At 42.2% G+C, this 27,197-nt stretch overlaps 1 protein-coding gene and 3 pseudogenes across 1 annotated transcript in view; all 4 read right to left on the reverse strand.

Annotated features, from left to right (window-relative positions):
- The window catches only part of LOC110298057 (uncharacterized), a 75,744-nt gene that overhangs the window by 26,051 nt on the left and 22,496 nt on the right, over positions 1 to 27,197 (reverse strand). The window contains exons 11-21 of the mRNA XM_085841354.1: positions 26,138 to 26,177; positions 25,625 to 25,683; positions 23,612 to 23,684; positions 23,242 to 23,270; positions 23,065 to 23,149; positions 20,355 to 20,428; positions 17,876 to 18,048; positions 14,644 to 14,808; positions 14,362 to 14,395; positions 12,947 to 13,016; positions 2,825 to 2,960 (exon numbers count right to left, since the gene is read on the reverse strand). Of these exons, the coding sequence (XP_085697480.1) occupies positions 2,825 to 2,960; positions 12,947 to 13,016; positions 14,362 to 14,395; positions 14,644 to 14,808; positions 17,876 to 18,048; positions 20,355 to 20,428; positions 23,065 to 23,149; positions 23,242 to 23,270; positions 23,612 to 23,684; positions 25,625 to 25,683; positions 26,138 to 26,177 (938 nt within the window). The remainder of the gene's footprint in view (positions 1 to 2,824; positions 2,961 to 12,946; positions 13,017 to 14,361; positions 14,396 to 14,643; positions 14,809 to 17,875; positions 18,049 to 20,354; positions 20,429 to 23,064; positions 23,150 to 23,241; positions 23,271 to 23,611; positions 23,685 to 25,624; positions 25,684 to 26,137; positions 26,178 to 27,197) is intronic.
- Positions 6,297 to 6,988, reverse strand: LOC110298056 (cytochrome b5 pseudogene; annotated as a pseudogene).
- LOC110298055 (Y-box-binding protein 1 pseudogene) lies at positions 10,294 to 11,234 on the reverse strand (annotated as a pseudogene).
- LOC147002864 (general transcription factor IIH subunit 1 pseudogene) lies at positions 18,936 to 20,328 on the reverse strand (annotated as a pseudogene).

The following is a 27,197-nucleotide window of genomic DNA, read 5'->3' on the forward strand; positions in this document are numbered from 1 at the left end:
AAGGGAGTCTAGCTCTTGCTCCTTCGCCTGCTTGCTGTGTGAGACTGAGTAACTGCTAGATCCTTGGACTTCCATTCACAGCTGTGACTGAACCATTGTTGGGAATTGGGCTGCCGACTGTAAGTCATCAATAAATTCTTTTACTATATAGAGACTATCCATAAGTTCTGTGACTCTAGAGAACCCTGACTAATACATGGGTCAAAGTCTTCTTTACATTTCTATTTATTTATTTATTTTTTTAAACAGGGTCTCACTCTATATAGCCCAGGGTGGAGCTCACTATGTAGCCCAAGCTGGCCTTCACCTTCTGGTCACCCTTCTGACTCGGCCTCCTCAGGGATGAGACTGTGGATGTGAGCCATCACCCCATCCATTCACTTATTGATTAAAAAGAAGCTTCTACTAACCAGTGTCCCCAGAGCTCCCAGGGACTAAAAACCACCAACCAAAGTGTACGTATGGTGGTACTCATGGCTCCAGCCGCATATGTAGCAGAGGATGGCCTAGTCGGTTATCAATGGCAGGAGAAGCCCTTGGTCCTGTGAAGGCTCTCTGCCCCAGTGAAGGGGAAAGCCAGGACCAGGAAGTGGGAGTGGGTGGGTTGGGGAGCTGGAGGTGGGGGATGGGGGTGGGTGGGGGATAGGGGATGGGGATTTTTAGAGGGGAAACCAGGAAAAAGGATAACATTTGAAATGTAAATAAAGAAAATATCTAATAAAAATGTAAAAACAAAGCTTCTATACTCTCAGAAATATTCTATGTTGGAAACAATTAATAAAAATAAATAATTTAAAACACAGAAAACCTATAGACAGTTTTCCTGGGATTAGAATAACATGCCTTTCTAGTGAGAAATCACCCCATATGTTGGGAGCTATTAAGACAACACAATTGTCCTGATCTCTGAATTGGGCCTCTCCCCCGCCCCCCCCTGAAGAAAAGGGGGTCAAAAGTGGGCCACCAATGCACCATTCCGAGAACAACCACAGAATGTTCCAGCCCTAAGTCAGTGCCAGATGTCCTGACCACACCCTGATACCACCAAGTTCCTGCTTCCCCATGTAGTTGCCAAAAGAAAAATTTCCACTGGCCCAACCCTCCTGCTGAGAAGTATTTGTACTTCCCCTTTTACTTGTGCATTTCCACTGCCCCACCCCTCCTGCTGAGAAGTACTTCCCCTTTTGCTTGTGCATTTAAGCCTTGAGCCTTTCTCAATACAGTGAGACCTTGATGCTACTCCGACTGCTTCAGTGTGTCATTCATTGCACAGGGTTCTCGTCTCTCCCTTCCCCCCATTTGGTTCTTAGGAGAAGGTCCCCTTGAGACCCTTGAATAACTGGACCTGCTGGACAGGTCACCCATACACTTAGAGATGAAGGGAAGACCTTGTCCAGCTCTGGCCAATGCCCAAGGAGAAGTCAGCCTTGAACAGATTACTAACTTATACACCTTAGGCTTATGCACTGCACAAACATCTCTAACTTTCCTTTAAACGCTGGCTTTAGGTTATACTTTGGACAATTTAGACAGAAACAAGAGGCTGCAAATCTGGTCATGTGGGCAGATGGGAGGTTTACACAGGAAAGATATTGCCAGAGTTCTTTTTTTTTTAAGTTTTATTTACTATGATATCTAAGTACACTATCTGTCTTTAGACACTCTAGAAGAGGGAGTCAGATCTCATTACAGATGGTTGTGAGTCACCATGTGGTTGCTGGGATTTGAACTCAGGACCTTTGGAAGAGCAGTCAGTGCTCTTAACCACTGAGCCATCTCTCCAGCCCCCAGAGTTATTTCTTAAGCACACCAGTGTACTTTTTTTGAATGGTTGTTATCTTGCCAGAAGGCAGAATTGTTTTTTCTGAGAAAAGCACCAAGGAACTTAAAGGCAGACCAGAACTTGATGACGATCGTGACCACAGACGACACCTTTGAGCCTGTTCTTAGGCGATGGGCACAATGGCTGGTTAATCCTGGTGAACAGTTATGTCCAAGCATCATACATTTTGTTTATTCATGATAGGCCTGGTTGGCCGATTACTTATCTGTGGGATGTTTAGGGGGACGGTGCTCCTTTAGCTTAATTCTCCTTTTTAAATGTCTCCTAAGCAAATCTATTGTCTTAGTCAGGGTTTCTATTCCTGCACAAACATCATGACCAAGAAGCAAGTTGGGGAGGAAAGGGTTTATTCAGCTTACACTTCCATACTGCTGTTCATCACCAAAGGAAGTCAGGACTGGAACTCAAGCAGGTCAGAAAGCAGGAGCTGATGCAGAAGCCATGGAGGGATGTTCTTTACTGGCTTGCCTCCCCTGGCTTGCTCATCCTACTCTCTTATAGAACCCAAGACTACCAGCCCAGGGATGGTCCCACCCACAAGGGGCTTTTCCCCCTTGATCACTAATTGAGAAAATGCCTTACAGTTGGATCTCATGGAGGCATTTCCTCAACTGAAGCTCCTTTCTCTGTGATAACTCAGCTGTGTCAAGTTGACACAAAAATAGCCAGTACATCTATTAACTAATCCTTTATACCATCAATTCTCTTGCCTTGAGTTTCATCTACACCATTCCTTAAGACAAAAACAAAAACAAAGACAAAAAACAGACAAACAAAACACATAAAAAGCACTGCCAGATTCTCATTGCTGAGTATGGCAACAAGACTATGCACCTAATTATTGGAAATACACAGGGCAACAGCCTGTTACAGTATTTTTGAGGATTTTACCTTTCATAAGACTAGGACGTTTTCTCCTAGTCACAACCCCCCAGTGGTTACATAGTGGCAGTTTCTCACTCCAAGACTTTGTATTCTAACCTTGATCTCACTGGCTCTGTTTTCAGCACCTCTCCTTCTGCTATGCTGCCTTTCATGTTTTCAGTTTGTCTTGTAAGTAGCTCACAGGGCTCGTTTTCGGTTTTTGTTTGCAGTATGTTAGAACATGGGTCTGTTTCTATAAGAGAGACATTTTTTAAAATTGAAAGTAGATTTTTTTTTTTTTTCACACAATATATTCTGATCATGGCTTATCCTCCCCAGCTCCTCCCAGTTCCTCCCCACAATCCAATTCCACACCATCTTTCTCTTTAGAAAATAAACAGGTACATAAAAAGCAAGCCAGGTCCCATGTCTTGACATCAGTCACACCTCCTCATGGCTCCTTTGGGACAGAATTAAGCAGTCTGTGCAGTGACTTGACAGTGCCCTCCCCACTTCCCCCCCCTGCAGGGTTTCTCTGTGTAGCCTTGCTTATGGCTTCCTGGAACTCACTCTGTGGACCAGGCTGGCCTCCAGCCCGGGATTCACTTGTCTATATCTCCCAAGTGTTGGGTTTAAAGGCGTGCGCCACCATGCCTGGTGGCTTGACAGTTCCTAATTTATCGTTCTATGCTCTTCCATGCTCTTTGTCATGCTAAACTAAGTCATGTGATGTAAGACTTCCTGCTGGATATGCGCCATCTTGACTTACACAAGTCTGATGCTCTGTTCTCGGGATTTTGCTCTGGGAAGCGAACTTGGCAGCACACTCTTCCATTTCCATAGTCACACTCTTTTTTTTTATGTTATTTTTGAGGCAGGATTGGATAGTGTAGCCTGGCTGACCTCAGACGCAGATCTACGCTAAAGGTGTGCGCGCACCCCAGGGCCTAGCTTTAGTCTCACCCCAGGTCTTACGGGGAAGAGGGAAGCTTCTCTTTCCCTTTAAGGCCCCATCACCTTAAAGTCTCTCTATATATTTATTGTATTGTTGTTGGCGAATGTTTCCCCTCCAACCTGCAGGCCCTCTCTCCTAACAAACTGCAGATTCTGAAGGGAATTTTGTGTCACGTTCTTTCCGATGGACTGTTTCTGCTTTACAAGGCCTTTGTGTATATAACCCTGCCTGTATGAATGAACTATATCCCAGAATTTCAATTTCAGAGAGGAACCAATATAGAAATAAAATCTGAGAGTGTTTGTTAGTCAAGTAGTAGAATTCACTCATTCCTACACTGAACAAATGCACACTGGATACCTACAATATGCAACACAGGACACTAGGATCTGCAGATAAAATGAAGAAATCCTGCTGTTGTTTAAGTTAAAGTCTAGTGGGGGAGGAAAAGATTAATAAAGTAACCATTATAGATTCAGATAGATGCTGTAAGCAAATGCCTGCTATCACCTAAGGGAACATGTTCAGCAATGGGCTCCGGAATATTGTCCAGAGGGAGAGACAGCTACACTGAGGATCCAGGAAGACAGTTACCATTTAGGCAGAAGTTGAAGAACATTCCAGTGGAACCACAAACGTTACTGAGACTCCATTGCAAGCTGTTTCAATCCACAGCAGAGCAAACAGTGTAGATTTCATTTCTACCTGGAACAACCCCAAATACATACAGCATTTTCAAAATTGAAAGAGCAATTTTGAAGATGACGATGTAGCTAGTAGCACAGGAAATAAACGGAGGTGGTCCAGCTGCCATTAATGAGAGAGTTCTAGCTGTGACACAAACAGAAGTATCATGACACAGGAAGGCCACCTGAGCTGGTGTGATAAGTGATAAAAATGACCTTGCAAAAAGTAAGGTGGGAAGAGGGGAGGGAGCGAAGGGCAAACAGGCTGACGAGGCTGACCAGCAAACCACAGATCTGCCTGCAGAAAATGGAGGGGCAGAAAACCAGAGTCCAGCTTCTGAAAAAGAGAAAGAAACCAAGTTCGACTAAGCATCCATCACGTCTGTCAGTGGTCCTCCTCCCTTCTTGTACAATCCAGAGGAATATTTTTATCAACTACTTTGTAAATGTGAGTTCTTTAATAGCTCTAGAAACATTTTTAAATGGTGAGGGAATCCCACCTCATCCCATTTTTTAAATATAAATTTTTTTTTGTAAGAGGTTAAATCATTTTCTGGTTGTTTATTTTTTGGTACAACCAGAAAATAGCAGGATACTGAATCAGGAGAGGCTGTGACCGTCTCGGGGGTCACCATAACATTCCGTAGAGGGGGCTGGTTTTATATCCTACAATTCAAAGCATACTAAATGGCAATCTGGAGTCTCAGTCGTGCATTTGTGTCTGGAATATTTTCAGTTCTATCTGGTCCCATGTTTCTAGTAGAACCGTTTTGTAAGAAAGTCAGCTGGGCAGTCATGGCACACACCTTTAATCCCAGCACTTGGGAGGCAGAGGTAGGCGGATTTCTGAGTTCGAGGCCAGCCTGGTCTACAGAGTGAGTTCCAGGACAGCCAGGGCTACACAGAGAAACCCTGTCTCAAAAAAACAAGGAAAGAAAGAAAGAAAGGAAGGAAAGAAGGAAGGAAGGAAGGAGGGAAGGAAGGAAGAAAGAAAGGAAGAAAGAAAGAAAGAGAGAGAGAGAAAGAAAAAAAGCAAGCAAGCAAGCAAGCAAGCAATCCAGTCTTTGGTCCTTGCCCTGTCAGAACCGTGATGTCTGTGATCGTGGGAGTCTGTTTTCCTAACAGTTGTAATAAGGTGCTGTGAAAGGTGGAAATCCTGAGTCTGTTCTGTGTGTGGCGTACAATTGTGAGTCGGTGGAGCTGAGGATTACAGGCATTTGGCTGTTATGAGAGGTCTTAGGGAAACTTGTCTAGTTTGAGGCTGGAACATCACTGGAATAAGTTCAAAGAAGAACAATACATAGCTCTTCATTTGTGTACACGAACACAATGTGACTCTTCAGAGTTTGGGTACGTGAACACAGTATATGGCTCTTTTTGGGTACGTGTGATAAGAACTGGGATGTCTGTACTCTGCTCCTCAACCAATAAAATCTGTTGTGAAAGAGAAAAAACAAAGGAAAAAAAAAGAAAATTCACTAGGAAGGTCTACAGACGAAACCCACTGTATTCTCAGCCTGACATTTAGTGTAGGCTTTCTGATACACCACAGACACCATCAGAGCACTGACCCACAGTGCGGTGTGTCAAGAGAGGAAGGAACACAAATGCCACGTCCTGTTGGTAAGAATGAAAACACTGCAAATATTTAAAAGAAATATTTTTATTTATTTTTATATTTAAAAGCAAAATACATTTTTAAAAGACCAAGTTCACAGTAAGCAGATTATGTAGTGAAGAAGCACCCACATGCAGCTGATGAATAAGAAGGAGGGCTGGAAGAGTTTAAGGGTAGAAGGAGTTCCTTGTTTTTCTCCAAAGTGCAGGAGGAAAGGGAAACACTACAATTCCTTTCCCAAGAGAAGGTTTTTGCTGGTGGAAGTGATTGGCATTGGTTTCTTGCTTCCCTTGTGGGCAGTCTTTTTCTGCCTTGGCTTCAGAGAGGCTGCTAGACTTCTGCTATGTAGAGGTGATACATCAGGGCTACAGCCAGGGCTGAGGTGATGGCGTCATGCAGTTGGCCCACCAACTGGAATTAGATTGGACGTAGTATTGAGAGTTTTGGGGTTTGAGGCTGGAGAGATGGCTTAGCAGTTAAGAGCACTGACTGCTCTCTTTCAGAGATCCTGAATTCAATTCCTAGCAACCACATGGTGGCTCACAACCATCTGTAATGGGATCGATGTCCTCTTCTTGTGCTCCTGAAGACAGCTACAGTGTAATCATATATAATCAATCAGTCAATCTTAAAAAAAAAAAAAGAGTTTCTGAGGGCTTGGCTAACTTCGACCTGTTATCTGGATGGAACCTCCTTCCTCCATATGATGTACATTTTGGACAGTTCTCCTGCAGCAGTAGAGTGCCCAAGATACTCAAAGTTCTTGGTAGCATCACCCCTGGCTTGCTATCTTAGGACTTCTTCCAGAAACACCTGTTCAAGTCATGCATCTCGTGGTGTAGGGCCACCTCAGTGCTCTTGCTGTCGTTGTGTTTCTGAACCTCTCCCAGTGTGTAGTACTTCACAGTCCTGCCTGCCTGCCTGCCTGCCTGCCTGCCTGCCTGCCTGCCACCCTGCCTGCCTGCCTGCCTGCCTGGACATCCCAGAATAGTGAGCTTCCTGAGCCCTGCAAATACATCCATGCCAGATGGTAAGCAGGTCACCTATTTATGACTTATTTATTTATGTGAGCTACCACATCAGAAGGCTCACAACTACCTGTAACTCCAGCTCCAGGGTGTGAAATGCCCTATTCTGGACTCTGAGGGCACTGCATTATTGTACACACACACACACACACACACACACACACACACACACACACACTGGAGATCTGCCTGCCTCTTCCTCCCAAATACTGGGGTTAAAAGGCATGTGCCACCATTGCGTAGCCTCAATGGAAACTCTAAAAAACCAGAAGGGCCTCAACAGATGTTTGGGAGACTCAAAGAGACCACAGATATCAGCTTAGACTACTATATTCAGCAAAACTTTCAATCATCATAGATGGAGAATATAAGACATTCTATGATTAAATCAAATTTAGGTAGTATCTTTCTAGGATTCCAGCCTTATAGAAAGCTTTAGAAAAAAAATACTTCAACCTAGAGAGGTTAACTACACCCAAGAAAATACAAGGGATAATCTGACCGGAAAGTCAGAAGAGAGGAAACACACACACACACACACACACACACACACACACACACACGGGCACACTACACAACAACACATTATGCTTATGGGAATCAACAAATACTGCTCATTGATTTCTCAACATCAGTGATTTCAGTTCCCCAGTAAGAAGACACAGACTAACAGAGTGGATGCAGAAACAGGATTCATTCTTCTACTGACCCAAAAACCACAGCCTAACATTAAAACTGTGTATCACTTCAGGATAAAAAAATGGAAAAAGATAATCCAAGGAAATGGACTTAGGAAGCAAGCTGTTGCAGACCTTTTAATATCTTAAAAATTAAACTTAAAGCCAGGCGTGGTGACGCACTCCTTTAATCCCAGCACTCGGGAGGCAGAGGCAGGCAGATTTCTGAGTCCGAGGCCAGCCTGGTCTACAAAGTGAGTTCCAGGACAGCCAGGGCTACACAGAGAAACCCTGTCTTGAAAAACAACAACAACAACAACAACAACAACAAAACAAAAACCTTAAAACCAAAGCTAACTAGAAGAGATAGAGAAAGATGTTACAGACTCATCAAAGGAAAAACTCACCAAGAGGACGCAGAATTCTTAACATCTATGCACTAAAACCAAGGCTATCCAAGTTTATATAAAAGAAATACTACTACAGCTAATAAATACTTTCAGAAAGGTAGCTGGATACAAAATTAACTCATAAATACCTATAGCCACCCAATATACAAATAACAAATCATCTGCAAAAGAAATCAGGGAAACAACACCTTTCACAACAGACTTAAATAATATAAAATATCTTGTGGTAACTCTACCCAAGCAAGTGTAAGTCTTGTATGACAAAAACTTTAAGACACTGAAGGAAGAAATTAAAGAAATCAGAAGATGGAAAGATCTCCCATGCTAAGAGATCAGAAGTATTTTTTTAAAAAATATTTTATTTATTTATTTATTATATGTAAGTACACTGTAGCTGTCTTCAGATGCACCAGAAGAGGGCGTCAGATCTCATTTCAGGTGGTTGTGAGCCACCAAGTGGTTGCTGGGATTTGAACTCTGGACCTTTGGAAGAGCAGTCGGGTGCTCTTACCCACTGAGCCATCTCACCAGCCCCCAGAAGTATTAATATAGTTAAAAAGGCCATCCTACCAAAAGCAATTTAGAGATTCAATGCAATCTCCATCAAAATTTCAACACAATTTGTCCCAGATCTTGAAAGGAAAAATTTCGGCTTCATAGGGAAACAAAAAATTCAGGTTAGATAAAACAATTCTGCATAATAAAAGAACTGCTGGAGGAATCACCATTCCTGATTTCAAGTTGTACTACAGAGCTATAGTAAGAAAAACAGCATGGCATTAGCACGCGTGTGCACACACACACACACACACACACACACACACACCAAAAAAGCCCAAACAAAACAAAATCCAGACACAATTAATGGAACTGAGCTGAAGACCCAGACATAAATCCATATACCTGTGGACACCTGGATTTTGTTTTGTTTTGAGACAGGGTTTCTCTGTGTAATATCCCTGGCTATCCTGGACTCACTTTGTGGCCCAGGCTGGCCTCAAAATCATAGAGATCCACCTGCCTCTGCCTCCCAAGTGCTGGGATTACAGGTGTGTGCCACCACCCCCAGCCGGACACCAGATTTTGATGAAGACGTGAGAAATACACAGTTGGAAAAAAAAACCCAGCATCTTTAACAAATGGTGCTGGACAAAATGGATGGCTGCATGTAGAAGAATCCAGATAGATCCATACTTATCATTCTGCACAATATTCAACTCCAAATGGATCAAAGGATTCCACAAAGAACCAAATCCACTGAATCTGATAGATGAGAAATTGGGCAATGAACTCAGTGGCACAGGAAAAGATGTCCTGAATAGAACACCATTAGCACAGGCACTGGAATCAACAATTAATATATGGGACCTTGTGAAACTGAAAAGCTTCTGCAAGGCAGAGAACACCATCATTTGGACAAAGTGGCAGCCCATACAAAGGGAAAAGATTTTTTTTTCTAACTACACATTCAATAGAGGGTTAACATCCAAAATATATAAAGAATTCAAAAACTAGATATCAAGAAAACAAATAATTCAATTAGATATGGGGTACAAATCTAAACAGAGAATTTTCAATAGAGGAAACTCATGTGGCTGAGAAACACTTGTAGAAATGTTCAACATCCTTATCAGGGAAATGCAAATCAAAGCCGCTTTGAGATTTTATCTTACACCAATCAGAATGATGAAAATCAACATAAGCAATGCCTAGCATGGTGGCACATGCCTTTAATTACAGCACTCAGGAGGCAGAGACAGGTGGATCTCTGAGTTTGAGGCCAGCCTGGTCTATAGAGCACGTTTCAGGACAGCCAGGGGTACACAGAGAAACCCTGTCTCAAAAAACGAAAACAAACAAAACAAAAAACCACCCACAATAAGTGATAGCTCATGTTGGCAAGGATGTGGAGTTGAGAAACACTCATCCATAGCAGGGTGGAGTAAAAACTTGTTACAGTCACTATGGAAACGAATGCAGCTGTTCCTCAGGAAGATGAATAGATCTACCTCAATATCTAGCTATACCACTCTTGGGCACATACCCAGAGGCCTCTACATCCTACCCCAGAGACCCTCCCTCAACCCTGTTCACTGTGCCTCTATTCACAGTAGCCAGAAGTTGGAACAAACCTTGAAGTTCATCCACGGATGAACAGATAAAGAAAATGTGCTACACACAGTGGATTATTACTCAGACATTAAAAATGAAATCATGAAATTATGAAATCTGCAGGTAAATGGATGAAGTTGTGGTGATACCGACGTTGAGGTGGCTGCTGACCTTGGGTATCATCTCCTTGATTTTCTTTGTCCCCTTCATTGCCATCCTCTCTAGGCTGTCTTTCCGAGGAGGGCCCCTTCGGAATCGTGGTCTGTAACCCCGATACATATTCTGTCTCACTGGTCTACCTTGCTCTCCTGCACCCTGGTTGTCAGCACCCTCCATCACTCCTCCTTGCACAGGGGGGTTGGAATAATGTGGTCGACGCGCACAGGGTCTCCGCATGTAGTAAGGTGGGAACCTTCGCCTGTGATAGGGCTGGCCTTGTTGGGCCTGGCCTTCAGGAGCACTTTCCGATCCCTCGGTCTTTTCCCCACTCTCACTATTCTGGTAATTTTGCTGGTAATTGCGTGGAGGGCCCCTACGACGTGGATAGCGTCTATAATAGTTATGGTCTGCTGCGTATTTACTGCCTTGAACTGGAACTCCACCAGGGCCTGTAACATTTGCTGCCTCCGCACCCCTTTCTCCTTCAATCACATCAAACTCCTCAGTCTCTCCATCACCTACACTGCGAAGGTACTTCCTGGGTTATTCTTTATGGCAGTCTGGTGTACAAATACATCTTCCTTGGTGTCATTCCTGTTGATGAAACCGTATCCGTTCCTTACATTGAACCATTTGACTGTTCCCAAAACCTTCCTTGCGATGACCTTTTTGTCCTCGCCGACGGGCGCCGCCGATGTGAGGCCGCCCGGATCGCCACTACCTGCGCCGCTGCCCGTGGAGCCGGGCTTGGTGTCGGCGGCGCTGAGGGCGGCGGCGGGGGCGGCGGGCGGCTGCTGCGTCTGGGCCTCGCTGCTCATGGTTGCGGTGATGGTGACTGGGGCCGGCGGCGACGGCTGCGGCTCCTCCCGGGTGTGATGGTGACTAGGCGGGCGGCCGCGGCGGGGCTCTTAGGGCTCTCTAGCTCCCGCTACAGATCGAACCAAAGCTTTTAGTACCAGGATTGTACTACATCTAATTGAGTTGTTGGCTAAAGGGATCCCATGAGAACCCCCAAACAACAAAGGCTGCTCTCTGAAAACTGACAGCAAGGCCCCTTTGTTGAAGACAAAACCTCCTCAACTCACTGCATATGGAGAAGCTGAGCTGTTGCTGTACAAAGCCTTCACACCTATGCTCTGGCCTCTTTGCTATAAGAAAGTACTTTTCAGGCTACCAAAGAAGAAATGTAAACACCAACCTAGCCATAAACTATTTGATCTACAGTAGTGTCCTGCCTGCAAGATATACCAGTGCATTGGTGGTTCAAAGCTTGTTTGAGTAACCAACCAACCAGTATAGGATTTGACTTAAGGCCCACTCCATGAGATGGGACTTGTGGGACAAGTGTACCGACAGTGTCACCAGACAGAAGGACTGGTAAGGCTGAAACAGGAGGTTCAAAAGCCCCAGGAAATCTTGTAACAGAATGGCAGGCATGGAACCATCTCCTGAACAGGCTTTACCTGTCCAGAAACACGTAACCATGACACCGCACTGAGAGGACCATGACAACCGGTCACATAGCATAAAAGCCTGGAGTTCTCCATGCTAGTGATGTATCTAGATAGGCCCTAAATGTTTAGCCACCGAGCGTCCCTTTCTGGGCAATCTTTCCCGCAAGAGGTATTTAATCCATGGTTCACTCTGAGTAAGGTGTATGCATCCACACCTGCCATAAATAAAGCAGTTAGGACAAGCAAGGACCATCTCCTTTATCAAGGATTGCCTGGTCGGGGGAACTTCATTGTAAAGAGCCACGCCTAAATCTCCCAGAGAAGGTCTTCTCTCTTCCAGCCCCTCTGTACTCTCTGCCCTCACTTGGAACCAGACCAGATTCTACCCCTTCCCAGGCTCGGCTATCCCCTTCCTGCCTGGTGTGTGAAGGAAGCATAGACTTGTGACCACTGTTCTCAAAGCAAGGTCCCCAGCAGAGTCTAGGTACACGGGAGATGGAGAACCACAGCATCTGTCCCAGACCTCACTGTTTCTCATCAGAGGAAACACAGGCTTGGGACCCCTACCATGGACTGCATTCTGCTTCCTCTGAGCTGAGAGGTGGTCTGACATCCTAGCAGTGAGGCAGATGCACAGCCCAACGGGAACCCAAACTTGACATTGCTTGGATGACCAAGAAGCTGAGACTAGATAGCCCAGGGACCTAGTGTAAAATCAAACACCACTGTTCTAAAGACAAGCAAAAAAACAAACAAACATTCAAATTGTCACAACAAAATAACTCCTAATGACATCCTGTTATACTCATAGGTCTATGCCATGCTCAGCCATCATCAGAGAAGCTTCCTCCTGCAGCAGATGGGAATAAGTAGAGGCCTGCAGCTAGACAATGCGCAGAGAGCGAGAGACCTTGGGATACATATTATATCTTATGATTATCCCTTAGAAGCCTATTTTTTTTCTAATGAAATCTAGAAAAGAAGTGGATTCAGTTGAGAGGTGGGGAGGGACTAGGGGGAGTGGAAGGAGGGGAAATTGTAATCAGGATATATTGTGTGAGGAAGGGCTCTATTTTCAATAAAAGGAAAAAGTACTGTTTGTATAGCAGTCCAGCATCCCGGTAATGAGGGTCAGGCGACTGGCCATTTTCTGAGCCTCAGGTGGCTGAGCTTGGCCATCAGCCTCTTCCATAGCATTCACTTCTCTGACCTGTAAAACAAACTGTACTCGGTCACAGCACTCTCATACAGCAGGAGAGTTATACATCTGAAGAAGAATGCATCCAAGCAGAAATGTGGGCAGCTCGGAAAAGGACTGAGGTTTGTCCAAGGGTAGCTTTGTCAATGGTTTCTGGCTTGAATCTCTCTTTCTAAGCAAATATCTTTACATAACACAAGATTCTATATGCCTTTCCCCTTCATTTTTATGTTATGTGTATGAGTGTTTTGCCTACGTGTATGTCTACTCGTACAGATTAAGAACCATGGATGGCATAGATACTGCAGTTGCTCTAGCTATCAGATAAACCAAAAAGAGTAAGTAAAGAACCAATCACTCAAGGTCTTCAAGTCACTCAAGTCACTCAGGCCTGATCTTCTGTTCATTTGCTATGCTGGAATTTGACTCCCTTCTGCTGGTTGGGTGACGAACCCCTGTGCTAGCAGACACGGCCAAGCAGCATCTGTTCGGCCCCGCCTGCTGTTTTGTCTCTTTTCCATCTTGTAGTCCGTGGATTTCTGGTACCTGAGTTGGTAATTGAAGTGACAGTGGGACCCACTCTGAGGTGTCACCCCCCTGAGTTCCCTTGTCCTCTCCCTAGGTTTCCTCTGCTGTCCTCAGCACATGGAGACCACTGCAGGAAGATGGCCTCTCTCATCCTGCACACCCTGGGTGTTAACACTGACAATGCTCACTGAGTACTGCATGTATCCAAGCTATAACCTTGTTGCAGTGGGGCCTTTGCTGGTGTTGTTCAGCCCGGCTTTAGCAATGCTCATTCCTTTCGAGATCTCACTATTGGCGGACTCTGAAGGTGGAATGTAGACTGCCCTGCAGTGGTTGAGGTCTGTGGCATTTCTGCTCCTGTCAGTTGGCTCTCGGTCTGAACCTGGAAATTTGCTGCCACCCACACCTTTTTCTCTTACAGAGCAAAGCAACTTTTTGGATTGATTCTTCCTAGTGGTCAAGATGCCTCTCCCTCTGTGTCATTCCTCTTGATGAAGTCATATTCTTATCTAACACAAAGTATTCTGTTTCCTAAGTCTTCCCTGCTGTGACCTTCTTGTCTGTACAGCTGGACCAAAGCCTCTGTGAGATCACCCAGGCTACCACTCCTTGCAGAACGCCAAGGAACCAGACTTGGGGTGGGCAGTGCTAAGGGTGGGTGGTGCTGAGGGTGGTTGCCAGGTTACAGTGATGCTGATGAGCAGTGGAGAGGCTATGACTCCTCTTGAGTGATGAGCACTAGGCTGCTACCCACTGTAGGGGGATGGCCAGGGCTCTGTGGGGTGTGCTTTGTTCCTGCTACCAAAATCTGGTTTTGATTTCCAAATACCTTGTGCTTTTCCTTTGATTTTCTCTTTGCAGGCCTGAAAAAGAAGAACATAGAGAATCCTTTCAGACAAAAACAAACAAACAAACAAACAACAACAAAACCCAAATAATATTTTCTTTTTGTATAAGGTCTTGCCATTTATTCCTCCTGGTCATGAAGCTCACAGGCAGTTTACAGTCATTTTTTATAAGGAATTTGAGTGTAAATGGAAAGTAAACTTGCTTTATTTCCAGCAAAACTAACCACTCCACTCTCCCTTTGTGGGGAATTTGCAGTTTTTACCTTCCCTTATTTGGATCCATGCCATTTAAACTCCAAGAGTCTTTGACTGGCAGGAGATCACAAGCTACTGATTCAAACTTCTCTGATGTTAGTTCATTCACAAAGTCTCGAGACCATTCTTCATATCCTTTTTTATTTTCTTCTTTTATATTCAAGCCAGAACCACTAATTAAAAAAAAACCACAGAAAACAATGCAGTATAATAATCTTATGGACTAAGGTTATAAAAGTAACATTATAAAACCCCAATGTCTTCCCCATCTTACCTCACTTATTAATATAGAGAAAGTTATAAAGTAGTAGCTAAAATGAGGAAATGGCTCTCAGCTTAAAACCAGACACCACACAGGCTTGATACAGTGCTATATGCAAAGGCTGGCACAGGAAAACCCTGGTCTGAGTTCAAGGAAGGGTTTCCAGAGACCTCGACTACAGAAGGTGAGTTCAGCAGGAAATGCTGAAAAATATTCAGCATCCTAGTCTTCAGGAAAATGCAAATTAAAACTATTTTAAGATCATCTTATCCAAGTTAGAATGGTCAAGATTAATAAAACAAATGACACCTGGTGTTAGTGATGGTGTGGAGAAAGGGGACCATTCATCTATTGCTGGTCAGAGAGCCAACTTGTACAGTGACTATGGAGATCAGTGCATTAGTTCCACAGAAAGCTGAACAATCAAGATCCAGCTACAGCTTGGGCACTCTTGGGCACATACCCAAAGAACTCTACATCCTACAATAGAGACACTTGCTCAACCGTGTTCATTGCTGTTCTATTTATAATAGTCAGAAATTGCAAACAGCCTAGGTGTTTGATGAATGGATAGCAAAAAATGTGCTACATTTACACAGTGGAATATTATTCAACTGTTAAAGAATTATGAAAATTTCAGGTAAATGGATGGGACTAGAAACAATCTGGAGTGAGGTCACTCAGACCCAGTCACTCTTATGTGGATATTACCTTTTAAACTTTAGATATGTGTGTTTCATTTAGATAACCACAAAGGTCAGTTAGCTTGTAAGGGACCAGGCGGGAGGAGAGACTTATTCAAGGAAGGGGAAATAAAAGATGATATTGTAAAAGGATAAAGGGGAAACTGGAATAGGAGGGTTAAAGGGGATGGGAGGACAGGGTAAAGGAGGGGCTGTGGGAGGGACAACTAACACATTTTGAAAAGTCATAGGGAAACCTACTACTGTAGAAGATCATATATATGTGTGTGTATATATATATATATATATATACATGTGTGTATTTGACATCTTATTATATAATATAAACATATAAACATATAATATGCAGTTAATATAATAATATGTAGAAGGAATTTAAATGGAGCTATCATAAAATGGGGAGATAATGTCTCAACTAGACATTATATGTTACTAAATAAGACCCCCAGTACCAGAATGGGTTACATATTTTTGTGTCATTGACCAAAGAACTCCCATACACCCCTCCAGACATCCCAGCCTATTGGTAATGTTATTTGTTACCCTCCACAGCCTGATAGTAAAACCATATTGCTGACATCACATACTTAGGTCATTGACTATGGAGCAATTAAGCTGGTGCTCTAGTAGCATCTTCACCCTTACTGACGAGTATTCGTGGTGCTGGAGTGTTCTGTAAGGCTACCAAGGACAAGAGTAATCATTGACCTCACTCAGCTACAAACTCTGCAAGTTACAATAGTAACCTGCCTGCAAGATTTACCCGTGGGTACAATAGTGGCCCACATGTTATGGGGGCGTCAACCACTTTAAAACATATACAACTAAAAATAAGACTATGATGATTTTCTGAAACTGAAACGATTTGACCAATTTCATGTATTTTTAGCTTAGTATTTGAACCTATTATAAAGTACTGGATTTATCACCATCCCATTGGATTTCTTTATTTTATTTATTTTATGTGTGTGAATATTTTGTCTGCATTAATGTGCTAGCAAATCAAGTAGCTCTCTCTCATAGCTCAGGTGTTCCAAGTATCTGAACAAAATTATCTTAAGATGGACCATTAAATAAAATGCTCTAGATATGCTTTAATTGTGAAGTAGCCCATATACTACAGATCTAAACTAATTTTGCATGCATACCCATTCACATGAACACACACACATGTGTGTGTATGTGTGTGTGTGTTGTCACTGTAGCACAGGCTGACCTCAAACCCATGGCCTCTAGGTTCAGTTGAATGTTAAGGTAATAGGTATAAACTGTTACATCCAGATAATCTCATTTTAAAAAGTGCCCTCATCTGTAACATTTTATGACTATGAGAATTCCCTTCATTAATAAGTATTTATATTACCTATAACTTTATATGATGATTATATAAAATATCCTTAACCTACTTATGTGTATACATATTATTAATTTAGATGAATATCCTTAATATATTATATATTTTTCATGTATTCATTATGTTATATTAAATATATTTTCTAATTTTTGTTATATGTAGTTATATAACAAATATCCTTAACACATTTAAAGGGTTTTTTTTTTTTTACATTTATTTTGTGTGCACATATGTGTGTGTGTCCATGTGCCACAGTGGGTATCTTTTTATCACTCAAGGCCCAGAAATTGAAAGTCACCATGCTTGGTTGCAAGCATCTCTGCTCTCTTGCAGGCCTTGTAAGGCAAGCTTGAGTGTGTTTTACCAGTCACATTTTCCTGTCCCAGAAAGATGACCCCTTTCTGGGACAAGTCAAATTGTAAATCTGAGTGTGGTAGATCACACCTGTAATCCCAGCACTTTGGAGGCTGATGTAGAAAAACTTCTACAAACTAGAAGCCAATATGCGCTATGGATGATGTGGGCCCTGTCTCAGTTTTAAAGTAAAGTGGAGTTTTAAGGTTAAAAGCATGATATATAGGAAAATTTAAATAAATATTACATTCAAAATTATGTCCCAGCCGGGCATGGTGGCACACGCCTTTAATCTCAGCACTCAGGAGGCAGAGGCAGGCGGATTTCTGAGTCCGAGGCCAGCCTGGTCTACAAAGTGAGTTCCAGGACAGCCAGGGCTACACTGAGAAACCCTGTCTGGAAAAAAAAAAATTAACAACAGTGATACTTATCTTTTTTATACATCTTCCAATCATAATTATTATTTTTAGACAAGATACCAATCTCAAGAAGTAAAGTTTGTTAATCACAAATATTGATCTAAATTAGAATTTTATAGAAGAAAAATAATATCACCACATTCTGACCCATCCTGCTCTTTGCTGTCTACACTAGGAGACTGCTGTGCTCCGGGCTTCCCGGCCTGCTCGTTCCTCCTCCTTGTTAGAGGTAATCCGAGGTTACCGCGGTCAAGAGCAGCAGCCTGCAGGCTCTCCGATGCGCCCCAGTCACTCCATTCCTGCTTCCTTCCTTCTTCAACCTTTAATGAAGGTTGAGACAAAGGATAACTGCTAACTTTTCAACGATTAACATTAGTTGCTTTCGTTGGTCTTATCACCCAACTCCTAGTTTCAAGTAGTGGAATAGGAGTGCTGGGTGGATAGACGAGTGCCTCTCAGGCCACAGGAGCGATGATCGATCATCAGCCTTTCTGCCTTCTCTGAGGCAGAGGACCGCCAAAAAACGCTTCAAAGTGATTCACTCAATAGTCTTAAGGGCATGGCCTGTTTTGTGTATGAGCGCCTTTTTATTTTAATTAATTTATTTATCTTAGCTTTTGGTTTTATTGCCCTTTCCAATTGTTAGTCCAGGCAGATGCTCAACCTTCCAAGGTCTAACTACAGCACCCCCCACTCCCAGGCAGTTATCATCAGATGACCCTTTCAGATTTCTCCACAATTCTATCTTCAAAAGATTTCTCTTGTACCTTATTCACTTAACAATTGACAATTTGTCTCCTCTTAGCAAAGTGTAGTTCCACTCGTGGCTGTCCACTCTTGTTTACTGGCCTTCTTCAGTACATGGCATAATTGCTAAGGCCCTGTAAGCCAGTTCATGCAGGTTAAGATTTTAAGGGGCTATGAGGGAACGTGATCAGCCTTACTGGAAGGGAAGTGGTTCAAAGACCACCTAAGCAAATGCCGATTGATGCTTTTTAAAATAAAATATGGAAGAGCCAGAAACAAGCGGGCTTATGAGCATCAGAATCAAAGGTTTGTTTCATTCTGCACGTGGAACATCTAAGCAGAGGGGCTGGAGAATGGCTCAGTGGCTAAGAGCACTTGCAGAGGGAGCGTGTTTGGTTCCTAGCGCTCACGATAATCACTTCCAGGGGATCTGCTGCCCTCTGCTGGCCTCTGTAGGTACTTAAACTAATGGTTTATTTTCCCAAACTGTCAAATCTAGCATTGGGGGTTTCACTCCTAGTGAAACCATCGTTTTAAATCCCTTTCCACCAATTTTTGTACATTCGGCGAGGAGATTCTTTGACCCTGTGTTTCCCAGTCCCTATAAAAATAACAGGACTGGGAAAAATTGTCTAGATTCCCTTTCTGCCCTGGTGTGGTGCATGTTTTCCGCATACTTCATTTTTACTGCTGGATAGGTCTTAAATATAGACTTAGTGATATCAGAAGTTAAATTATACCTCAATCATTACAGCCATCTGTTTAGGACCAGGCATCAGCCAGAAAGCGTGAGAAGTGTCAACATCCTGCTTGTGATTGGATGAAGAACTATCTTTTGTATTCATATCTAAACAGTTGGTCCAGAATTCCTCAGCACCGATCACCTGACTCACTACAAGGTCTTCATGGAGCTGGGATAAAACAGCATCTCCTGGGAGCATGTGTCTCTTCCAGTTCTTCGTTTGCACTCCCCTTGGCTCTGCATCTACCCTTTCACTGCTGTGCCTTTGCTGGAGAGAGGGAAGTCAGCTGTGCCCTCTGCCTGCGGCATCAGCTGAAGTTGGATTTTTAGCTTTTCTGTGGACTGCTTTTCTGGCATTTAATATCTGCATTCATATGGCTGACTGTGAATCTGTCTTTCTCCTCAGGTGTCCAAGTAATTTTTTTCTGCCGTGAGGCACAGAGCTCTACCCTGCCTCTTCACAATCAACAGCGCTTCTTCAGGTGGATGGTGCAGTATATTTTATTACCTAACGTTAAAAGATTAATTTTTTATTATTTTAAATTTTTGTATCGATAGGCATGTCTGTGTATGGGTGTGCTATGTGCACATGAGTGTAGATGCTAAGGAGTTCAAGGAAGGGCATCAGATGCCAGGAGCTAGAGCCACAGGTGGTTTCGAGCTGCCTGATGCTGGATGCTGGGAACTAAACTGAGGTGGGTTTTCTGGAAGAGCAGTCGGTGCTCTTAAGCACTGAGCCAGGTCTTCATGCCCAACCTAACCTTTTCGATACCAAAATATATAATACAGTACAACAAGTTTGGGTCAGATAAATCACCTGATATTGTTATTGGATTAATGAGAGAAACAAAGATAGAAAGTATGACTTTTACAAAGTTATTTAATGTCTCTCTGGGTGAGAAGAAGCATAAGCCACCACTACTTTTGAACACATCTCTTGATTTGTATTCATCTTTATAAGCTAATGTACCCCAGGACTTCAGCTTTCTCTTTTGGAACCAATTGCCAAGTGTTTGGTTAGGGGGCACTTGAGTTATGTGAAAAGCCAGCATTTCAAGGCTCTCCAAACTTTATCAAGCATCCTTAAGTCAGAGAAGACAGTGTTAGTCATCAACTCGAGCACAAGTCATTACACACCTGATGCTGGCTATCTTCATTTCTGGAGAGCTCTTTGTGCTTTTCCTCTGAAGTCAATTCTAAACCTGGTTCTGCTGAGAAACATGTATTATAATTAAAATTAATTACTTAAAACAGGGCAATAGGTATTATAAAAATTAATAGAAAATAATAACTATTTTTTCTCATTTTCCAAATTAAGGATTTTTAGCTGAATGCTACTTCTGTAGGCAATGGTCCTTATTATCCAAAAAATTGGGAAATAATTCTAATTATCCATAATTTTAACAGTTTTGGAGAGACACTAGATTCCACAAGCTCTCTACATGAAGAAACTTAATCTCAACAAAGTTAAAACATGACACAAAAATACAAGTTCACATTAAACCTTGTTCTTAACTGTGACAATAACTTATAACTAGCCTAAGCAAAAATGCTCACGAGTGATTTCCAGCACTCCAGTTCCTTCCACACTTTCACTAGTGGACAAACACTCTGTTCTTATATCTGATGTGTTTTTGTCTAGTATTCAAAACTTTTTTCTTTTAAATTTGGCATGGATTATAAAGCTATGTAAACATGACTCACTCTTTGGTGACCCCTTGGGTTTCTATTGCTGTGAGAAATTCCCACAGAACCTTGGGAGTAAAGGGTTGATTGTGTCTCACAGCTCACAGTCTGTTACTGAGGAAATCCAGATAGAAACTCAAGGCAAGGGCCCTGCAGCAGGAGCTGACACAGAAGCCATGGAGGACCGTGCCTACCGACTTCCTCAGCCTGCTTTCTTGGAAAGCCCAGGACTACGTGCCCAGGGGTGGTGCCACCCACAGTGGGCTGGACTCTCCCATGTCAGTCATTAATCAAGAATGTAGCCTATAGACCAGTCTGGTGGAGGCATTTTCTTAATTGAGGGTCCCTCCTCCTAGATGGCTCTGTGTTGGGTAGACAGAAACTAATGAGCACATCTAGTTAAAGAACTGCTTCCTTCTTTGCAGCTGTCTCAGTTTCTTATCAGTTCTTTATGGCATCCTTACCATTTGAACTGAATTGGAGGAAACAGCAGGTCATCTTCGTATAAGAAGATTATTTTACTCACTAATTATTGAGTTCCTGTGAGCTGCTAGGTGTGGTAATTTAAAGATTTGTAAACTCAAAGTGATGGGCAGCTTTCCTAGAGTCAGACCTGAGCTTAGGGTGGAAGAGTCAGAGGGAAGGCAGGTGAGGGTAGAAGGTAGGGGCCTGGGAGCCGCAGCAAAGAATTAAAGTTCAGGGGCCATAGCAGAGAGTATCACCAGCCGATTCCTAATGCCAGGTACCAGACAAACGGGTCAAAACTGGAAATGGGAGGTTAAGGGGAGACAGCTTATGAATGCTCGTGGTAACCGTCAGCTCTAGGATGTTAGTGTTTTAAAGAGTGGCTTGTGATAATGCTGGAGTTAGAGACAGACCACCCCAAGGCTTCAAGCTAGGAGATCGTGGGGTACACGACTCAGTGAGGATGTGAAAGGGAGCGGTGGAAACTCAGGTGATGCAGAAGTGGGCCGAGGGAAGCTTCCCAGAGGCATTTAGCATATAACATTAGCAATGCCCAACAGGGGATGGAATTTTATCAGATGGATCACGAGGAATCTGGAGCTCTGGAGCATAAGCGCTGTGAATTACTTTAGGTAGAGGCCAGATGAGATGTGAAGTTTGCTAAGCTGGTGGCGGTGGGGGCGGTGGTAACTTCCTTTTCTTTTCCCATGTTCACAACTGAAGGAATTTAGTGTAGTGTTTTGATAAAACATGTTCTAAGATCTACTGAGTTCGTACATGTAGACATGTGTGGCTGGGGATGCAGTCCAGAGGCACAATGTATGCTCAGCATCTGTCAGGCTCCATCTCTATTTCCAAGCTTTTCTTTTTTTTTTAAAAGCAAGTAAGTCACTTTTATACACAAGTAACTTTAGGTTTATTTCTTCTATTGACTGCTTTAAAAAGTAAACTTGTCTAAACTATTACATGCATAGGAAAAATGTTATATTTTATTATATGGAAATTTTTATTGTATTTGACTGTGACTGGTTGGCCCCCAATTAATGTATGCATGAAGTAGAATACCTTAATGCAGGACATCAGTGGAGTGGGTATCCTGTAGATTCACAACTCATTTTTGTGTTCATGTGTGTGTGTGCATGCATACACATGTACTTGTGTGTGTACATATGTGTGTGTATATGTATGTGGTGTGCATGTGTGTATGTATGTGTGTGCTATATGTGTGTGGTATGTGGTGTGCGTGTGTGTATATGTGTAGACAATTTCTGTTGTTTCCATCCATATCTAGACTCCAAATATTGGGGTCTAGTGAAAATCTTGCGTCAGCCTACCAGCTTGAAAAATGGGTGTATATAATTCCCCCTGGTTCTCCAGGAAGCATTTCTATATTTTGGAGAAATTGAGTTTCATAGCTGCTCTTTCTGACTCCCTGGAAATGCAAGGATTCCAAATTGAAAACATTAAGAAGCTAGAATATGTAAGCCAAAACAGATGAGTTAAAGCTTACATTTCAAATCAATTTTTTTCTTGTGCTAATGCCTCTTTCAAACCATGGATCTAAAAAGGACATGTGAGACATTTATATCAAATCCTTCTACTAAATTTGTGAGGAAAAAAGAATTAGAAACAAGAAGAGAGGTTTTTTTCAACCAGTTTAATCTCTCTGCAAAATAATTTTTATTTTAAAGATTACCTGGAGGGACTGCCTGCAAACCCCTGACTCCTTTTGTTTGATTAGGAGTCTTTTGTTTGACAGATTCTTCTCCTTTTCTCTTAGGCTAGATGAGATTTGAAATAAGCTGGTTAATACATATTGCATATTTAATGTGATACACAAGCATAGTAATTCAAGATAAAAGGTAAATATTACCAGCCAATGAAGATATTTCTCTGGGTTTTCTAAAATGCAAAGGGAGACATGCAATCAATTATATTTAAATATGAGAATACCAGACATACATCTGTGCATCCTTATGACAAAACATTTTAAAGGCATTATTATCACCACTTACTATCTACTGAGTAGAAGATTTTAGAATTGTAATATTGATCAGCTTTCTTATGAAGAGTATACACACACACACACACACACACACACACGTCTTATTATCATCTCATTTCTCCATGTACTTTCTGACCATTCAACAGGAAAAAGCCCTTGGTTATTAGTGTATATGTATGGTCATGTTTAAGAAAACACTCTGTCGGATCAAATGACATTTTTATGACACTGTTCTTACCTACTGCTTGCCCATTTACTTGTAATAGTCCATCAACACCAATGCGAATAAGTGGGAGATTCTCAGAGACGCTCTGTAAAAATTAACATTAAGAATGAGTTGAGCGAGCCGGGCGTGGTGGCGCACGCCTTTAATCCCAGCACTCGGGAGGCAGAGGCAGGTGGATTTCTGAGTTGAGGCCAGCCGGGTCTACAGAGTGAGTTCCAGGACAGCCAGGGATACACAGAGAAATCCTGTCTTGAATCCCCCCAAAAAAGAATGAGTTGATAGAGCCATTTCTGAACAGATAAATGCAATTTCCAAAAGTACTTGATATAAAAACAAGACAAACTTATATTGAAACACAAAGTAGTTTTTATAGACAACACTAATGCTCTCTGGATCAGGTGGCCTTTTATCTTCAGTGGCTTCTGACTGCCATCTGAACACTGTTACATATGAAATACTAATGGATGTGCAGGCTGTCACAGTGGTAACCTCAGTGACTGGAACTCTGCCTCCATTCCTCACCTCAGACCAAAGGATACACACACACACACACACACACACACACACACACACACACACACACATGTATACACACACACATGTATACACACACACACACATATATATATACATATATATGTGCATGTGTGTACATTTTAATATGATAGTCTTATATATTTTATATATCACAAATATATTTATATAAATATTTCTATTTATTTATATAAATATAAATTTATTTATAAATATATATTTATAACATAATTTATATATAAATAATGTATAAAATGATATTATTTATACAAAGAATAACATTAATACAATATTTATAAATAAATAATGATATAATAAAATATAAATATAATAATAAAAAGTATATTCCTGGCTGTTCTGGTTCTAGCTCTGTAGATCAGGCTGGCCTTGAACTCAGAGATCTGCCTGTCGAATGCTGGGATTTAAGGCCTTGTACTACCACTGCCTGGCCAGAGGACATATTCTTAACAGTACACTTGCTATAGTACAGCCTGAAACACTAAAATCTTCCCACATAATTCATCTCAATGTTAAGTCTCGTGGCATGATGAGACGCTTTTGGAGTATGTCATGGGTGCAAAAAGCATATTGTAGAAGCTCCTTCACGTATGTGAACAAGAGCTTTCAGAGTATTTGTGTAAGGAAAAAGTGATAAACACACCAAATTAATATAAAATGATTTCTTCTATATTAAAATAAATGCATACAAATGCTAAATATATTACCCAACTTGATCCCAATCGAGATTTGACAATTAAAATAATATTAAGACTTAGTTAAAAGGCAGCATGCACTTTCTCTTCTACATATTACAAGGCAAAGACTGATTGTGATAATCGTACAGCAACTGGTAGTTCAAGCTCATTCGAGGCACAATGGGGAGCAGATTAGATACACTGTTTTGCATAGAACATTCTTGAGTTAGGGCAGAATTGCGTACAATTGTTGGGAGGGATGGCTGAATACTCACTGAGGGTCCCATGACCCTCCCCCCTTCTTCCAAGAAGGAATGATGATAACCAGTCCAGAATGATGATAACCCGTCCAGATACGATTTTCTGGGAGCAGACACAGCAGAACCTCTGAAGACAGTGGCAGTTTGCCTGAGAGGATAGTTCTGTACAACAGGTCTAAGGCATTTTTCTGAATATTAGGACTTTTACACATGGATACATTCAACGGAAACATTCAACCATAGTAGACCCAGTATATGCCTTCAATTCTACCATAGGATTCAGAGCCAAGCTGAGCCCTTAGTATGATCAGGCTGGGCATCTGCGGTACAATCACAGCCTCATTACATGACTCCAAGAAGGAATGGACTTGTTCTGTCCTTCATTACAGTTCTACCATGCGATGCTGCGGAGAATGCCAGGTGAAACATGTGGGGGAGAGTTCCCGGTAAGCATGACAGAAGTGAGAAAGTCACCCCCTTCAGTGCTAACTTCCTTTAACAATCATGGAAAATGTAACAACAGCAATAGATGATACCTCAGAATCCCAAGAAGATTCGTCGTCATCCTCTTTTCCTGTCGCTTTACATGTCACACCTGTAACAGGAAGTTCTAGATGTGTGAGCTAGAACTACATTATTATGAATCTCAGACATGCAAATAAGTCTTGAACGAATTGTTCATATTTCTGTAAAACAGCGGTCATAAGAAAAATAATTTCAGCGACTTGTGGTGGTCACTAAAGAAATTCGGACCAAAAGAAAGCTATTAAATGGGGGTGGTGTCATTTGGATCTACACTCTTTTGTCCTTGCCATATTTTTTCCTTTATAGTTTTGAGATTGCATCAAGCTGTCTCTCCCAGGGTGTCCTGGGGACATACAATCTTTCTGCCTCAAGCCCTTCTGGGGTTATGAGTGTTTGATTCGCTAACTTGGATTATCTTAAGATTGTACTGAGGCTTAGAAATTCTTCACGGATACTGGTTCGTTTCATTTTATGTCCTCTCCCACTGTTCGACAGCGTGTGAGTCATGCTTCTATGAAACATACCTTGCTCTTCTTCTCTAGTCCTTGGCGCTGTTGCACCTTCCTATTAAAAGCAAAAGGAGAAAGGACGTCATGAACCTATCTATTCACTCACTAAAATAACTAAACTAAAGCAGTTGTTAGGACCTCAGCTATTGACTGTCTTATCAAGCACATCCAGGTGAAGATGAGACTAGAAGACGGATGCTGCGCTCCATTCAAGCTGAGGTAGAGTCATGTTAAAAAAATGAGAACAGCCATCAATGGGAGGAGAGGCCCTTGGTATTGCAAAGATCATATGCCCCAGTACAGGGGAACGCCAGGGCCAGGAAGTGGGAGTGGGTGGGTTGGGGAGCAGGGTGGGCGGAGGGAATAGGGGGCTTTGGGGATAGCATTTGAAATGTAAATGAAGACAATATCTAATAAAAAAAGAATGAAAAAAAGAAAAAAAAAACAGAAATGAGTCACCCATTATTCCTATAACTGAAATGATTGTAAGGGCCCATTGAAGGGAAGAGTCATTTCTACCTGTAAAGGAGATACTACAAACACTGAGTGGTACATGGGAGTCAAGGAAAGCACAGGAAGCTGTGGCGGTCGTTCTAGGCAGGGGCTTTCATCACAGGGCAAAGGAGGGCTGCGAGAGTTTCATGTGTAAGCCAGACCGTAGTTACTGGGTGGGCAGTTGACAGATAACCATGACCAAACCACAGAAGATGCTTTTTGTTAGTCTGTTTTTGTTCTTTTTAAAGAAAGATCTCAATGTGTAGTCTCCACTGGCTTGGGTCTAGCTATGTACACCAGGGTAGCCTCGAACTCAGACTCTGCCTGTCTCTGCCTCCTATATGCTGGAATTAAAGGTGTGCCCCACACAACTACTCTACAAAGGATATTTTTAATTCTATGATTTTTATCTGTTTCTGTCTCTTTAAAACACTTGTCATTAATTCGATGTCTGCCAAAGTTAACGTAAAGAAAAAAAAATCAATTGTTATAATCCTGTAAAATGCTTTCTATGACCCATTCTCCACTGAAAATGAAGATAGACAACTCCTGAATTTTAGTTAGAACATTTGTAGTGAAT

Source organism: Mus caroli, unplaced genomic scaffold (genome assembly GCF_978045245.1).
Source record: "Mus caroli unplaced genomic scaffold, Mus_caroli_1 scaffold_8, whole genome shotgun sequence".
In the NCBI taxonomy this organism is placed as follows: Eukaryota; Metazoa; Chordata; class Mammalia; order Rodentia; family Muridae; genus Mus; species Mus caroli.